The sequence below is a fragment of the Notamacropus eugenii genome, chromosome 2, assembly GCF_028372415.1.
Source record: "Notamacropus eugenii isolate mMacEug1 chromosome 2, mMacEug1.pri_v2, whole genome shotgun sequence".
In the NCBI taxonomy this organism is placed as follows: domain Eukaryota; kingdom Metazoa; phylum Chordata; class Mammalia; order Diprotodontia; family Macropodidae; genus Notamacropus; species Notamacropus eugenii.
The window spans coordinates 307,508,923-307,525,821 of record NC_092873.1 but is presented as its reverse complement, the minus strand read 5'-3'; the positions used below and the strand labels follow the sequence as shown (position 1 = coordinate 307,525,821).

General features: G+C 43.2%; 2 protein-coding genes across 3 annotated transcripts in view; one reads left to right on the top strand and one right to left on the bottom strand.

Moving 5' to 3' along the window:
- Window positions 1-998, bottom strand: part of MMP28 (matrix metallopeptidase 28) — a 52,658-nt gene extending 51,660 nt beyond the window's left edge. For both annotated transcript variants that reach the window (XM_072644907.1, XM_072644906.1), the window contains exon 1: window positions 598-998. In XM_072644907.1, coding sequence (XP_072501008.1) covers window positions 598-699 — 102 coding nt within the window. In that variant the 5' untranslated portion in view covers window positions 700-998. The remainder of the gene's footprint in view (window positions 1-597) is intronic.
- Window positions 807-12,046, top strand: LOC140527755 (uncharacterized). The gene is made up of 3 exons (XM_072644912.1): window positions 807-1,531; window positions 6,683-6,842; window positions 11,963-12,046. Exons 1-2 carry the CDS (start codon window positions 807-809, stop codon window positions 6,765-6,767), a joined length of 810 nt encoding a protein of 269 aa, XP_072501013.1. The 3' UTR covers window positions 6,768-6,842; window positions 11,963-12,046.
- Window positions 12,047-16,899: the final 4,853 nt, after the last annotated feature.

Genomic DNA, 16,899 nt, shown 5'->3' with positions numbered 1-16,899 from the left:
AGCTAAGTGATGGGCAAAAGTGGCAAAGGATCTAAAAAAGTGCTTTGCACGTGTTAAGTGTTGGACCAAAGGTGTCTCCAAATTACTCCTATTGTTTGGAGGGTTAAACTGAGCCTCAGGTTGGGAGGCAAGTTGGGGTAGGGGAGGATCCATCTCTCCCAAGGCTGTTTCACAGTCTCACTTCCACACAGGCTACACGTGTGTGACTGTGTATGTGTGTGTATGTGTGTGTGAGTGTGTGTGTGTGTGTGTGTGTGTGTGTGTGTGTGTGTGTGTGATCCTGCCCTTGAGTCAGGGGACAGTTTTGGAAGCAGATCCCTGTCATATTATGAAATAGACCTTGGGGAACCTGCAAAAATACCGGATCCTTAGATTCTCTGTATTTCTGTGCAGCGGCGTGGGGGAAGGGGATGTTTTGTTTTGGCGAGTTTGCAGTTCTTTGTGGCTGTGGGGAGTCATCCCACAGGGGATTCGGGGGTTTGGCTGCAGGGGCTAGTCCTGACCCAAGCACATGCACCCCTACGCCCCTCACTAGGAAATTCCCCACTGACTTACACACAGGCAGACACACAGAGAGACCCTGAGCATGCCTCTTACCTCCGCTTCTCGCCGTCGCTCCCCTGCCTTGGGCGGGGCTCCCCATCCCGGGCCGGCCAGAAGCAGCAGGACCTGCAGCTGAATCCTGAAACTCACAGTCATCACGCCCGCCGAGACTTTCTTTTCTTGTCCTTTTTTGGGGGGACACGGAGGTGATGGAGGAGGAGGCGGTGGCTGCTGGGAGCGGCTGAGCACGCCAGCTCCCACGAATGCCCAGAGTTGTGGGAGCTGCCGGGAGTCTGCGCTGCTTTCGTGTGAGAGCAGCACGAGTGCCAGGGCGTGAGTCCCCTTTGGAACGTTTCTGGGAACCACTGGGCTGCTCCGGCTGTCCCGGGGGCTGCTCTGACTGTCTGGGGGCTGCTCTGGATGTCCGGGGGCTGCTCTGGACGTGCCGGGGGCTGCTCTGGATGTCCGGGGACGCTGGGCTGCTTTGGCTGTCTGGGGGCTGCTCTGGATGTCCAGTGGTTGTTCTGGACGTCCCGGAGCCGCTGGACTGCTCCGGCTCTCTGCGCCCAGGGTGGGCTCCTTCTGCCTTACCCTTAGCTAACTGGGCTGGGACTCCGTGGGGCGGGATTGGGAGCTCAGCCCCAACCACACCCACCCCCTTTGCTCCAGTCAGAGCTGCTGGGGGGCGGGGGGTGGGTGGGGACCCTTGGGAGCTTTTCCCGGAGCTGCAGCGCCCCACTCCGCCCCACCCACTGTGTCTCTGGGGTCAAGTCCCGGTCTCGCTCCTCAGTCCGCCGCCGGTCACCTCTTGGTTATCCCTAGTACCTACACGAGCCTGGGGAGGAAGCCATTCGAGGTTGGGAGGGTTAGCTCCCAGCTACCGTTCAATCTCTGCCCTGCTGAAGCCAGGGCTGCACTGGAGCAGCACATTCCAGATGTTCTTGCAACATGAGAGTTACCAGTGGAGAGAAAGCACTTCTAGAAAGAAGTGAGTGAATATGAGGGAGACCCCGAGGTCTGACTGCTGGTTCTCACTGCAGAAAGGTTTCGGCTTGTCCTCCCTCCACCCCACCCCCAAACTAGGGGATCTTTTTTGGGGGGAGGGACAGAAGGGAGGGAAAGAAAGACCAGGGAGGATTCACTACCTTTGTGCAATTGATCGTCTTGGAGATTTGCCTCAGTGTATTGACATATATTAGGAACGGGACTATAATAAAGTAAGAATAAGAATTTATATAGCACTTTAGGGTTTGCAAAGAAGTTTACAAATATTATACAATTTTATCCTCCCAACCTCCCTGGGAAATGGGTGCCATTATTATCCCCATTTTACATATGAGGAAACTGAGGCAGACAAAGGCAAACAGATCCTTGCACAGGGTCAGGCAAATGGTAACCCAGCTCTTCTTGAATCCAAAGCCAGCTTTCTTCCTACTACTTTCTTCTGCCTCTATCTATCATTGCTGGTTTGAAATCACCCTTCTCCTTTCCATTTACCTTCGCCCCTGTGCCATTTTTGGCCCCATTAATGACTAGCACTCACATAGTGCTTTTACAAATATTATCTCATTTTATCCTCTAGACAAAGGTGCTATTACCCAGGGTCACAGAGCTATTATGAGTTTTATGTGGGGTTTGAACTCGTCTTCCTGCCACTATGTAGTACACTACTTAACTGCCTCTGTTACTGTCTCATTTATCCCCAGACTAGGTGTTCTATTTGACCTTGAGGATTTGGCGTCATGGGCCATTAGGAAATGAAAGATGTACAAATGCCCCAAAGTAAGTCAGGCAGCTTTACTTCTCTTCCTCCACAGCAGGTTTTTGCAGGATTCTTTACCCAGGTGGGGTTTCTTTGAAAATTATCTGGGTTTCCCCAATGCTTGTTCCCTATTAGTGAATTAGAGTTCACAAACCCCTATAATCTCTAAAAGACAGGGAACCTTATAGATCATCTTACCAGTGATGATACTGTGGTCAGAAAAAGGAAATGCCTTGGCCAAAGTTATGCCACTAGTTTGTGGCAAAGCCTGGACTAACCCACGTCTAACCATTCTCAGTTTGGGGTTCTTTCCATAATCACTTTTCAGTCTGTTAGCAGCTATCCATACCACAGATGCTCAGAGTGTTGGGCAGCTGAGTAGTATAAGTGATGAGCTGTAGCTCTACAGCTAGTGGCCTCAACAACTCATTCTTAATAGGGCTTATGGGACTGCTGTCTCCACCAGACAGACATATACTTCCCAGAGATTACTCACACCTGCAAACCTTTCTTTCCAAGGAAAGACAGTATGTTAAAGTTGGGGATGCTAGCAGAAGACAATCCTGGATACCCTCATACTGAGTTTTTATGACATCGCCCTCTCCTGGTTCTCCTCTTGTCTGACCAAGAAGTTTTAATCTCCTTTGTAGGATTGTTAACTGTGTCTGGTTCCCTGTATGGGGATATACCCTGGATTTTGTTCCTGAGACCTCTTTTCTTCTTTCTACACTCAGAGATTTCATCAGCATCCATGGATTCAACTCTCCTCTCTGCAGACAGCTCCCAAATCTATATATCCGGCTCTCAGCTCTTCCCTGAGCTTCAGTCCCTCATTTCCAATTGCTTGCTGGACCTCTCTCAACCTTGATGTCCCATAGGCATCTAAAAATCATCGTGTCATTATCATTTCCCCTAAACTTGATAATTTTTTATGGGACACTCTCATCCTTCCAGTTGCCCAAGTGAACAACTACCTACATTTCTTGTATTTATCCTCTTCTCTCCACTCATACCATAACTACCCTAATTAAATGCCTCACTACTGCCTGGATTCTTGCCCTAGCTTCTGAATTGTTCTCTCTGCTTCTAGTCTCTGTTCTTTCTAATCCAACCTCCACACAGCTACTTAAAGAACAAGTCTAAATAGATGACTTCCTTGCTTAAGAAACATCAATGGCTCCCTGTTGCCTTCATAATTTATACTTTTTTTGTTTTGTAGAGTCCTTTTTGGCTTATATTTTGAATCCTTTACAATCCAGCCTCTTTCTAGACTGATGATGCCATACTCCCTCTTGTACACTTTATTATGCAACCAAACTGACCTCCTTGCCATTTCTTGTATGTGCCATCCCTTCTCCTTTCTCCATGCTTTTGCATAGACTGTGTTCCACCTCCTACTATGCTTTGAAGTTCTTGCTACTTACAATTTTTGTAAATTCTAGCCCCTTTCATGGCTCACTTCAAGGACCACATCCTTAAAAAGACCATGGTCTCCCATCATATCCTGGGCCATCTCCAGTCATCCTGATGAATATCATGCCACTGGACCCAGATGGCTCAGGAGGAGAAAGTGAGGCTGGTGACCTTGCACAGCCCTCTCTCTCTCAAATCAAAGTCAACTGCAAGTCATGTCATCATCTCCCTAGCATCATGGTCCTCTTCGAGAAGGAAGGACAAGCCACAATCTCATGCTTTTCTTCTTAACCCCAAATCTTCATGTTTATTTTCCATATATTTACCTTTACTTATCTTTGTACATATTGTATCCCCTGGTAAAAATAAAAGGTCCCTAAAGGCAGAAACTTTTATTTTTGTTCCCTTTTCTCCAGCACTGAGCACAGGGCCTACCATGCACATATGTAATAGGTACTTAATAAAAGCTTATTTAATCGAATTGCTTGAGGCTAGGGTTTTCTTGTTGAACCTGAAGATAGACTCCTCCTCTTCTCTTGGCCCCAGTTTCTCCATCCATGAAATGAGCACACCATCGTTAGAGTCATCTCCTGTGAAATATTGATTTAATTTCATTCATCCAACCTCAGATGCTACTTTTTGAATGTTTTGGTTGGATTAGTTTTTGAGTGGGTCATTCTGACCTGGTCACTAAAACTTACAAACTTTTAGAGTCAAAGTCCTCCAAAAAAAGGCATATAAAGGACAAAGAAACTCTGAAGGATACTCCAGAAGGCCTGGGCCACATTCTCCATCAGGGACTGGGAGTCTAGAGGCCTTAGTAACAGATTGGATATGGGGAGAGGGTGTGAGAGTGAGGAATTGAGGATGACTTCTAGCTTGTGAGCCTGAGGGACTTGGGCCAGTGGTGTTGCCCTCTATAGTAATAGGAAAGGTAGTGAGGGGGGTGCTGAAAGGGGAGGATTTAAGGAGAAAGATAATGCACTTGGCTTTGAACTTGTTCAGTTTAAGGTATCTATTGGACATCCAGTTCAAGATGTCTGAAAAGCATTTGGAGATATGAGACTGGAAGTCAGCCTAGAGATTGGAGCAGGATAGGGAGATGTTGAGAATCAGTAGCATAGACATGTTGATTAAATCCATGGGAACTGATGAGATCACCAGGTAAAGTACTATAGAAAAAGAGGAGATCAAGGCCCAGGAGGAAACCCTGAGGGAAACCTAGGATTAGAGGGTGTTATCTGAAGGAGGATCTAGTAAGGGAAACAGAAGGAGTAGTCAGATAGACAGGAGGAAAAACCTCAAGAGAAGAGAGCAAGAAGTAGGAGAGGGTGATCATCAGTGTTAAAGGGTGCAGAGAGGGCAGGGAGAGGTCAGTGGAGAGAAGGCCATTGGATTTGGCAACGAAGAGATCATGAGCACCTTTGGACAGAGCAGCTTGGGTGGAATGATAAGGCCAGACAAGGAGCTATTAGTGAGGAATCAATAAAAAAGCAAACATTAAGCAGCTACTGTGCCTTGGGCACTATGCTAGGTGCTTGGACATATGATGACAAATATAAGAAGCACCTATCATGTCATGGGAAAAATATATGTACATACAAACATATCTTGTTGTTTAGTTGTTTCATTTGTGATCCCATGTTGAGATTTTCTTGGCAAAGATCCTGGAGTGGTTTTCCATTTCCTTCTGCAACTCATTTGACAGATAAGGAAACTGAGGGAAAAAAGGGTTAAGTGAATTGCCCAGGGTCATACAACTAGTAAGTGTCTGAAGCAGGATTTGAAACCAGGTTTTACTGACTTTAGACCCCGTACTGTGCCATCTAACTGCCTCTCTACATATAGATATACGTATATATGTATAGACATACACATTTATGTCTAATTTGGCACCCTGAGTCCATCACTTCTCTGTTAAGAAGTAGAGCTAGCACACTTCATTATCAGTCCTACCAAATCATGGTTAGTTATTGATCAGAGTGCTTAAGTCTTTCAAAGTTGTTTGAGAGAGTAAGTCTTATTTTCCCATCTTATAGATGAGAAAACTGAGATTCTTAGAGGGAAAGTCACTTGCTCAATATTATCTAGCTAATTAGCCTTGGAAGAAGGATTTTAGCACAAGTCATCTGACTCCAAAGCCATTGCTTTTCCCACTATGCCATGATGTTTCTATTGAGATGATGGGTCATCGGGAGCTATTGGAAGTTCTTAAGTAGTGGGAGGAATAACATGATGAGAATGTTATCTGAGGGGGATGACTCCAGAAATCATGAACATCCTGTCTCTCCTTACCTCTCACTGTCCATCCCTGGCTGGCCTGTTTCCACTCCTTATCCTGTTGGCTTTTCTCCCAGGAAGTTCTCATTAAAGAGATATGGTAAGCCGAGAAGTCAGACAAGGAGTTAACTTTCCAGGTTCTGGTCACTGAGGATTACACCAGAATCAGGGCACAATGCCTGACTGAGGGACAGGCTGACAGTTGCCTGAAGATTTCTGAATATATAGCTAAACATTTCTATATTTATAGAAATGTGAATAGGAATGGGGATGAAATGAGGGGGAGGGTTGTGAGTTTTTCTTCCCAGTTCTCCCATCTGAGAGCAGGCAGAAAATGAAATGAGACCATCTCTGGAATTCAGGTTTTCCCTGCCCAAAATAATAAAAATGAATTCTGTTTCTCCTTTCCCTTCCCCCTCCCCTCAGAGCATGGGAAAGGCACTGCTGGAATGATGAATAACTCAGTCATCATAATAAAATGGAGAGAAACGATAAGTCCATATCCCTTGAGGAGATGTGTGATTTTACTTCTTCATACCTCCTGGATTCTAAGACATTCAGGCACACGGTATCACCAGGAGCAAACTGATGTTGAAAAGATGGATGTCTTTCACAGAGAGAGAGCTCAGTTTGCCAAATGTCATGCACCTGCTCTCACCTTTGCATTTTCAATTCTGAACCTAGCTCGTTGGCATCATCAGTGTCAGTTCAAGATTCAGGGGCTGATGGATCAACTCATGCATGCATGGTGAACATGGGGAGATGGTGACATACCATTAATGAAGAACCATACTGGAGAAGCTGTCGAGAATGTTACCAGGAATATGTGGCACTGGAAAATAAGGTGGGTACCTCATTTGTTGATGGATAGCCAATGGATAACCCATGTGCTCCCTGGGTCCCTGAATCAAGTCAAGTTACAGAAAGGACTCAGCACTTTGGGTGGAAGCTTCATGAAGGATTTCCATGAACAAGAGTAGGGAAGGATAAGAAGGTATAGAATGGTTGGTGTCTGCCATTGGCCCTGATCTACTTGTTCCTCATATGCAATATTCCCTCCCCCCATGAATGTGCTTTGGCACAGGCTGTATCCCATGAAATGCCTCATTTCTCTTTAGAGCCCAGCCCAAGTGATTCCTCTTACACAGAGGGAGGGGAAGGGAATAAGCATTTATTAAGTATCTACTGTGTGCCAGGACTGTGCTAAACAATTTACTAATATTATCTCTACAACACTGTGGTGTGAGGTAGGTGCTATTATTATCCCTGTTTTACAGTTAAAGAAATCTACGCAGAGTAAAATGACTTGCCTAGGGTCAATTAATCAATAAGCATTTATTAAGTGACTACTTTGTTCCAGGCAGACAGTCTCTGCCCTTGAGCTTTCAATCTGATGGGGGAGACAACATGCAAATAAATATATGTGAAATAAACTATGGAAATATGAAGGTACTAGAATGAAGAGGGGTTGGGAAAGCCTTCCCGTAGAAGGTGGGATTTTAGTTGAAACTTAAAAGAAGCTGGGGAGGTAAGTAGTCAGAACAGAGGAGGGAGAGCATTCCAGGAGCAGGGGAAGCCAGAGAGAACACCTGGCGCAAAGAGATAGAGCGTGCCTTGTTCCTAGAAGAGCCAGGAGGCGAGTGCCACTGGATTGAAGAGTACAGGGCTGGGAGTAAGGTGTAAGAGGACTAGGAAGGTAGGAGGGGACTAGTTTATGAAGGACTTTGAATGCCGAACAGAGCGTTTTTGCATTTGATCCTGGAGGCAATAGGGGGCCTCTGGAGTTTATTGAGTAGGAAAGTGACAGAATCCCCCTTGAATTTTAGGGAAATCGCTGTAGTATCTGAATGGAGGATGGGTTGGAGTGGGGAGAGACTTGAGGTAGGCAGACTCCTCAGAAGGCTATTGCAGTCATCCAGGAATGAGATGACAAGGGCCTGCCGTACGATAGAATAGTGGCAGTGTCAGAATCAAGAAGGAGGATATTCAAGAGATATTTCAGAGGTGAAATCAGCAGGCCTTGGATATGTGGGGTGAGAGATAGTGAAGAGCCCAGGGTGACTCCTAGGTTTCAAGCCTGAGAGGATGGTGCTATCCTCTATAGTAACAGGGAAGGTAGGAGGTGGGGCAAAGGTTTAGGGGCTAAAATAACAAGTTTAGTATTGAGTTTAAGACATCTACTGCACATGCAGTTTGAGATGTCTAAAAGGCATTTGGAGATGGGAGATTCAAGGTCAGAAGAGAAAGGTAGACTTGAGAATCATCAGCATAGAAATGGTAATTAAATCCATGGAAGCTGAAGGGATCATGAAGTGAAGTAGAGTAGAGGGAGAAGAGAGCCCAGGACAGAATCCTGGGGTCACACATGGTTAGGAAAAGGGTGTGATCTGGAATAGGATCCAGCAAAGGAGATAGAGGAGTGGTCAGATAGGTAGGAGGAGAACCTGGAGAGAATGTCAAGGAGGAGAGATTGATTAACATTGTCAAAGGCTGCAGAGAGGCCAACGAGTATGAGGTTTAAAAGGCCATTGGATTTGACACCTTAAGAGACCACTGGTAACTTTGGAGAGAGCAGTTTTAGTGGAATGATAAGGCTGAAAGCCAGACTGTAAGGGGTTCAGAAGCAAGTGAGAGGGGGACCCTATGTAGGCCTTTTTTGAGGAGTTTAGCTCCAAAGAGCAGAAGAGACAGAGGACTGTAGTTAGCAGGGATGGAAGGGTCAAATGAGGGGTTTTCTTTTCAGAATGGGGGAGACATGGGCATGGTTATTGGGCAGTAGGGGATAAGCCATAGAGACAGAGAGATTGAAAATAAGTGAAATAGTAGGGGGCAGTCTGTTGAAAGTAATGGGAGGGAATGGAATGGGGTGGCTTGAACAAGTACAGGAGGTTGGCCTTGGTAAGGAGTCACGTCACCTCATTATGTGAGACAGTGAAGGAGGAGAGCATAATATTGCTAGGACGTATCTGAGGTTGGATTTGAACTCAGGTCTTCCTGACTCCAGTGCTCTATCCACTGTGCCACCTTGCTGCCCCCACAAGAACTTTCCTGACCTTCAAACTCAACTTCCCCCAGTTTACATCTGATTTGTAATTATTTTTGTATTAATTCTCTGTGTATACTTTGTGACCTCCCCCCAAACCAATACACACACACACACATACACACATACACACAACACACAATCCAAAAGGGCTAGAGGGCAAGTGTTTGTTTTTGTTTCTGTAACCCAAAGGTCTCCAGTGCCTGGTGCACAATAGTCACATAATAAATGCTTGCTGGATGAATGGATGGAACAGTCAAGTCCATCAAGGCATCCATGTCATAATCATATTCACTTTGCTGTGCGGTAGGGAAAGAAGAAATATCTAACCCACTTTGGATCTAAGAAATTTTCAGCTAATTTAAACTCGTGAATAACGGCGTCCCTTGTGTATTTTTATTCATTAACACCATTCACTTTGTCACTACTAAATTCCTGGAATTCTATTTTCCAGTTTGTTGCCCTTTTTCAGAGGACAAACCTTTCGCTTATAGAACAAAAGACTGCTATTTGCTTCCAGAGTGCGCGAGCACACACACACACACACACACACACACACACAGATATACTAAACACATTCACACTAATAAGCTCACATTCAAATATACCTATAAGCCACACAGCACACAATCTAATCAATCAATATACATTTAGGAAGCCCTTAGCATGTACCAGCCAGGCACTGTGCTAAGCCCTAAGGATACAAAAAGAAACAAAAGACATCCCCTACCCCCAAAGAGCTTACAACCTAACGAATGAGATAGATAAACAACTACGTACAAACAAGCTATATAGAGGATCAATAGGAAATCTTTAAGAGAGAGAACACACTAGAATGAAGAGGGGTTGGGACCCAAGTTCAAGGGCAGCTGGGTGGTACAGTGGGGAGAGTGTCTGGACTGGAACTAGGAAGATTCATCTCAGTGAGTTTTCAAATCTGGCCTGGCACTTACTACATGTATGATCCTGGGCAAGTCCTTTAAATCTGCCTCAGTTTCCTTATCTGTTAAATGAGCTAGAGAAGGAAATAGCAAAGCACTCCAGTATCTTTGCCAAGAAAACCCCAAATGGGGTCACAGAGTTGGACATGACTGAAAAAATGACTGACCACCATCAACATATTGCACACATATCAAAGCTCATGCTGTGACACGTGAACATGTATAGTGTTACATATATTAGGAATGCATGTCACACTGGAATCCTGTACTATGTATAATCATTCAAGCTCACTTATATTTATAAATGCAATAGGTTATGTACACATATGAGGTTACCCTCATGCATATTTACCCAACTATCTACACAGATACACGCTCGCAATGACACATGCCTATAGGTATACACAGTGCAGCTGTGATATACACAGTGCAGCTGGCATGAAACCCGTACCCCTTGGATCCAGTGACCATGGCCTTTTCCCTCTTTTGTTTTGCAGGGAGAGTGCCTGGTTGGCCTTGTTTTTGAAACTTACCAGTTCCTGGGGGACTTGTACAAAGTACAATAAAGCCAAGACAACCCCAGCTGGCTCACAGCCCTGCTTCCTTTCCACATAAAGACAGTCTGGTGTGGCCAGAACCTGGGGAGAATCTGTTCCTTTGCTTAAGAGGTTTCCTGCTTACAGGAAAATGTCTGGTTCCTTTCCAGTCCAAACAGGAAGCTCCAACCACTATAGGGAGGCTGGGGTATCCCAGATATTTAGAAGGCATGCCATTTCTGCAGCCTAAAAAGCTGGTTCAGTATAAGCTAAGCTTATGAGCTCTCTAGGAAGGTCTGAGCAGCACAATTCCTACAAAGGCAGCAATATAATATAAACTCCTTGAAGATTAGAGAAATGATTGACACAAACACTCCTAATTTTTAGGAAGAAACTGAGACTTAAGGAAGGCCATTGTCTTGTTCAAGATCACATAGACTATTCTCCATCATTTTCTACCCCCCACACCTTTCCCTATTGTCTTCATCCCTCCTTTTCTCTCTGCCTCCTTCTCATGTCAGCAATCAGACTTGGAGAAGTCCAGCTCTTAATCCTTTCTGTGAGCCATATCCTCCTCCTCCTAATATTTTCAGGAAGAATGAGATGATAGATGGAAATTGCCCTGTTTCTCTCTCCCTCATCCCCTTTCAGGGGATGCCAGTTATAGCCTTGGTCTCAGGACATATTCTCTAACTGTTTATGGTTTTCATGTGCTGGAAAATAACATGCTGCTCCCCTCCCTTTTTTTTTCTGCTTTGGCCCCAACCATTCCTACCTTTGATCCACCACTTCTGTTTCCACTGGTGAATGGGCAAGGGCATTTCCTTTACATGACAAGTGTGGCATCTCAAGGGGCCTCACTGTGGAGTAGTTTAAATCTTCCTTATATGAACTGTATGTTTTATATAATACTTCAAATGCATCTGTATCTGTTTGCATTTACAACTACTACTACTAACAGATGAAATTTATATAGTGTTTTCAGCTTTTCAAAATGCTTCACATACCTTATCTCATTTGATTCTCAGAATCATCCTGTGAGGTAGGAGTTACCATGATACCCACTTTACAGAGGAGTAAAGTGTGGCTAAGAGAGATCAACTTGTACAGAGTCGCACAGTGTTTTGAAAATTAAATCATAGCTTGAGAGCTGGAAGGGACTTTTGAAATCATCTAGTTCAGTTCCTTTATTTTATAGATGAGGAAAATGAAACCTAGATAGAGAATTTGTCCAAGGGTAGTAAGTGGCAGAGCTAGGATTTTCAATGGATAGCTAAGAATTTATTAAGTACCTGTTATGTGCCAGCACAGGGCTAGGTCTCATGGATACAAAGACATATCAATTAATTGAGTTAATTAATGAAGTAATTTGAACCTAGACCCTTTTCACCTCACTACAGTGAATTCCAGCCTGTAATCACTGAATCACTGAATTCTTTCATAGGACAAACCATTTGACTCAGCCTCTCACCTATTGAAGATGCTGCACGGTGAAATCCAAGGAGATGGATGGATTTCTATATACCCTGAAGGCAATTCTACAGTTTCCATTCTTTTAAGTGACTATGGGAGCAGATCCTAGAGAAAGATTTCTTCGAATCACTAACATTTTTTAAAAAATACTGCAAGTGGCCTCTAAAGGTATGCCTGATTTAAAAAAAAAATGTTCAGTTGACCTTTTGGGTATTACATCATATTTTTTTCCAATTCTCCACCCTCCAACAAAGAACAGTAATTAATCAGACCCCTAGGCAATTAAAAATTATATATTAAAAAATGGAACTGAGGATTGTACACAGTACTTAAAAGGTGGAAGAGAAAAGGAAGAAAGGTGTAGAAAGAGATAGATGGATCTTGACTGGAAGCAGAAGGTCCTCCATTCAGAAACAGGAGGAGGAGAGAGACAACAAAGAGTCCCAGCGTGTTCCTCATGAATTCATTCATTCAAAAGGCATTTAGCTGGTGACATTGTGTCATGGTGTCAGACATTGCTGTTTGGGGATAGAAAGGACAAAAGCAGTCAGCCTTCAAGGAGATTAGGCTCTATTTTAGAGGAAACATTATGTATACTTTTAAGTAAGTGCAAAACATATTCAAAGTAATTTTGGGGTCTGTAAGTGGGGGAGATGAGGGGCTATAACTGGAGGAAAAGCAGAAAGTGCCACTTGAAAGAAGGCATTTATGAAGTTTCTTGATGTGTGCCAGGCACTATGCTAAACACCACAAGTATCATCTTCACAACAACCCTGGTAGGTAGGTGCTATTATTTTCCCCATTTTATGGAGGAGGAAATGGAGGTGAAGGGAGGTGAAGAGACTTGCTCAAGGTCACACAGTTAGGAAGTATCTGAAACATGATTTGAACTCAAGTCGTCCTGATTTCAGGTCAGTTGCTCCATCCATCCAACTGCACCTTTGTGGAAAGTTAGGGATTCTTAAACATCTGCCTTAAAGGGAAAGTACATTCCAGATACTTCCATACCTAGTTCAAAGACATTCCTAGAGAAAGATGTGTAAGAAACTGGAAGCACCTCAGTCTGGCTGGAACATAAAGGTGTCCTTAGGGGAATATTATATAATGAGCCCAGAAAGGTAGGCTGAAGCCAGGTAAGTGAAGGATTTGAAGAACCAAACAGAGGAATTTGGAAGGGAAAGAGCTTCTACATTATCTGACTCCCTCCTACCACAGGTCAACACCATCTCCTTCTGTCTGCTTTTCTCATATCACTTGCTGTATTGTTGTATGTTTTTGGAAAAGAGCATTACTTGTGTTTTGTTTAACATTCATTTTTTATTTTGACTTCAAAATTCTCTCCCTTTCCCCACTCATTGAGAAAGCAATGTAATGCCTATTATACAAGGGGAATTATGCAAAATATATTTCATCACTTACTATATTGTTAAATATGGACTTTGCTAGTGTTAAGAGGGCTGTCCTGTACAGAGTCTAGACAGAAGAAAATTCCCAGTAGGTGGTGAGTTTCTTTACTGTTCCTATTCAAAGAGGTAATGTGGTATAACGGATACAGAGCCTGCCTTGAAGACCTGCGTTTCAGACTCATCTATGACACATAATGACTGTGTGACCGACCAAGTCACTTGATCTCTTAGTGCTGTAGATAACTCTTTGAGGCTAGAAGATGTGGAACTGTATTGGTAGGAGGTTTTCCCCACTTCTGACCTCAGAAATGTCAAACTAGGCCAAATCCATCCCTCAAAGCATAGGAGTCCAAGCTTAGGTGAAAGCAGAAAAGCTTTATTAGGAGGAAAATCAGATATTAGTGCCAAGTTACCACAGTACAAAGGAGTCCATAGCCCAGGTGAGGCAGGGGAGATTTATGTTTCAAAACCATGGTTACAGTCCCTAGTCAAAGATGACATCATATTAATTACATCGAATCACAGAACACTCGATAGCCTCCTATGTGAAATCCATGGCAATTCAAGAGATTGATCTAACAGTAACTCTTAATAAAAAGATTTATTCTGTACAACTTGGACTCAGTCAAAAGGCCACACCCAAGGGCCTAGAAGGCCATTTGTGACCTTGAAGCCACAGGTTTCCCACCCAGGAAACTACTGACGTTGAAAAAAGAAAATGGATGAAGATCTGTTGCCTAGACCCTGACATGCAGCTAAATGGGTAGTCAAGCAAACAGTGTATTAATATATTTATATTGGAAAGAGATTGAAGATGGGACAATAAACTGGGCCCAAGATTGGGTTAGATCATATTTAGCACATTGTGAAGTGCTTTTAATGAACCCAAAGAACTTGAGATGGCTCATCTCTTTAATGTCAATATTTTCCCCGTTGTGGCTGCTCCATTCTAGATACTCCTGTTTGTGGATTATATTGTTGACTGAATAAAACTCCAGGATATTCCTATATGAGATGCATAATTACTTAAAAGAATTTGGCTTCACTATCTACCCTGAAAACTCCAAGTTGATGAAGAATGTAGTTATATGAACAGCCTATAGATCCATTTGATTAATGCAGCTGTCTTGGACAGATCCTGTTAAGGACTCCACTGTCATTCTAGTTACTCAGGTTCTCAACCTTAATGTCATTTTCCACTTACCAATTTCATTCACCCCACATATCCTATCAGCTGTCAATTCCTGCCATTTTTACCTTTTTTTTTTTACTTCCTCCATCCACTATTTTGGCCCCCATTATTTCTTCCCTTTATTATTGAAATAGCCTCCTAATCAGTGTCTATCTCTCTCAACCCTCTCCCTAATCCAATCCATCCTGCACAGAATTGCCAAATCTTTCCCTAAAGTACAGGACTGACCAGATCACCCCCCTACTCTGTAAACTCCATGACCCTCTGATCACCTGTCGAATGAAATATAAATATCTCTCTTCGGTGCTTATAGATTGTCCCTTCCCATGTTTACAGTCTTCTTACATATTATTCCCCTCTATGGACATACTGGTTTATTTGTTGCTTCTCACAGACTGCATTCCATTTCCTATCTTTTTGCACTGTACTGGTTGTCCCCAGTGACTGGAAAACGCTCTCGTTCTAGAATCCTTGGCTTCTTTTAAGATCTCGCATCACCTTCTCTGTAACAAGTTGTTCCTTTGGTTGCTAGAGCCTTTCCCTCTGAGGTTACTTTGTGTTTATTTTGCAAATATATTGGATATGCCTATATAAGTACATGCTATTTCCCCCATTTTAATGAAAGTTCTATAAGGTTGGGTCCGTTATTACTTTTTCTTTGTATCTCCAATGGTCGAGATACCTAGTAGGTACAGCTAGGTGAAGCGAGTGGAGTCAGGAAGACCTGTGTGCAAAACTGGCCTCAGATACTTTCTAGCTTCATGACCCTGGGCAAGTCACCTAATTTCTGCTTGCCTCAGTTTCTTCATCTGTCAAATGGGGAGCATAATAGCATTCACCTCACAGGGTTTTTGTGAGGTCCAAATAACATATTTGTAAAGCACTTAGCACAGTACCTGCATTAAAAATATTTATATCCTTCCTTTAATAGATGCTGGCTAATTCATTGATCTGGAAGCAGATGGAACAGATTTATGATGGACAGGACCCAGGATTGAATACAAGGGAGAGAGTAAGCCAGATTACTTTTGGGAAGTTGTTTAGTGCTTTTAATGGTCCCAAGCTTTTCCTTTGCACACACACACACACACACACACACACACACACACGCACGCACATCCACCCCTATATTTTAAACATCAATATGGTTCCCAAGATTCTAAGTGGCTGCACATATGGGAATATTATAATTTCCAAGGAGTTTAAATTTTTCATCACTCAAAGGGCAATGTAGACACATCTGGTGGGCATAAATAAATACTCTTCATCATCATCACAGACAATTGTTTACAAAAAGCATGGCATAAAATAGATCAGCAAAGAAATGTGTACCTAGAAACAGATGTAGAAAAAGAAAAGCACAGCAGATGGACTGTACAGCAGCCTGCGTGCTCCATGGCCATCCAAATATCATCCAGACAACTAGAGACATCTCATTTTCCACCTGGATGCACTCATTTTGCATTTCTTTGGCTTCTCTGCCATGCCTCCAGGAAACTCATCTCACGAGAGCCAATCAGTCTTGGTTATTCACATTACCTCAGTATCCTTTGCCCCTCTGATTGGAAAATGCAGTCATGAACTCTTCAACTTTTATTTAAGGTGGAGAAGCAGGAGAGATGACATTCCTCAGATATCTCTTAATTTCCTTTCCAGCTGCACTCATTTGGGATTTATTTGGCTTCTCCACTAGCCCCTACTTTGACCTCACCAGGTATGCCCCACTCCTATCTCAACTGTCTTCTTGAATTAGATTGTAAGCACATTGAGCAGTTTACAATCTTTGAGAAACTGTTTTTTTTTTTTTTTTTACTATTTGTATTCTCAGCTCTTAGCACAGTGCCTGGCACGTAGTATGCCCTTAATAAATGTTTATGGTATTGATTATTGGCTAGAGGAAGGTGCTCAGAAGTCTGCAGTCCATCTGTTGGAGCACTGATGGGAGGATATGGATGACAGTTATACAGGAGAGCGGGTGGATAGATTATGATGGGATGAAGTGTCTACAGTAATGAGATCACAGAAACATCGAAGTATCTGATAGCTGCAAAGCGTAAAATAAAACAATATGGGAATAATTAAAAATAGCCAGCATTTATAGAATGCTTTAATGTTTACAAAGCACTTTACAAATATCTCATTTGATCCTCATGACAACTCTGGAAAGTAGATAATATTATTATCTCCATTTTACAGATGAGGAAACTAAGGCAGAGAAAGGTTAAATGATTTACTAGGGTTACACAGCCAGGGAATGTCTGGGGCCATCTTTGAACTCAGGTCTTCCTGAATCCAAGGCAAACACTAAAA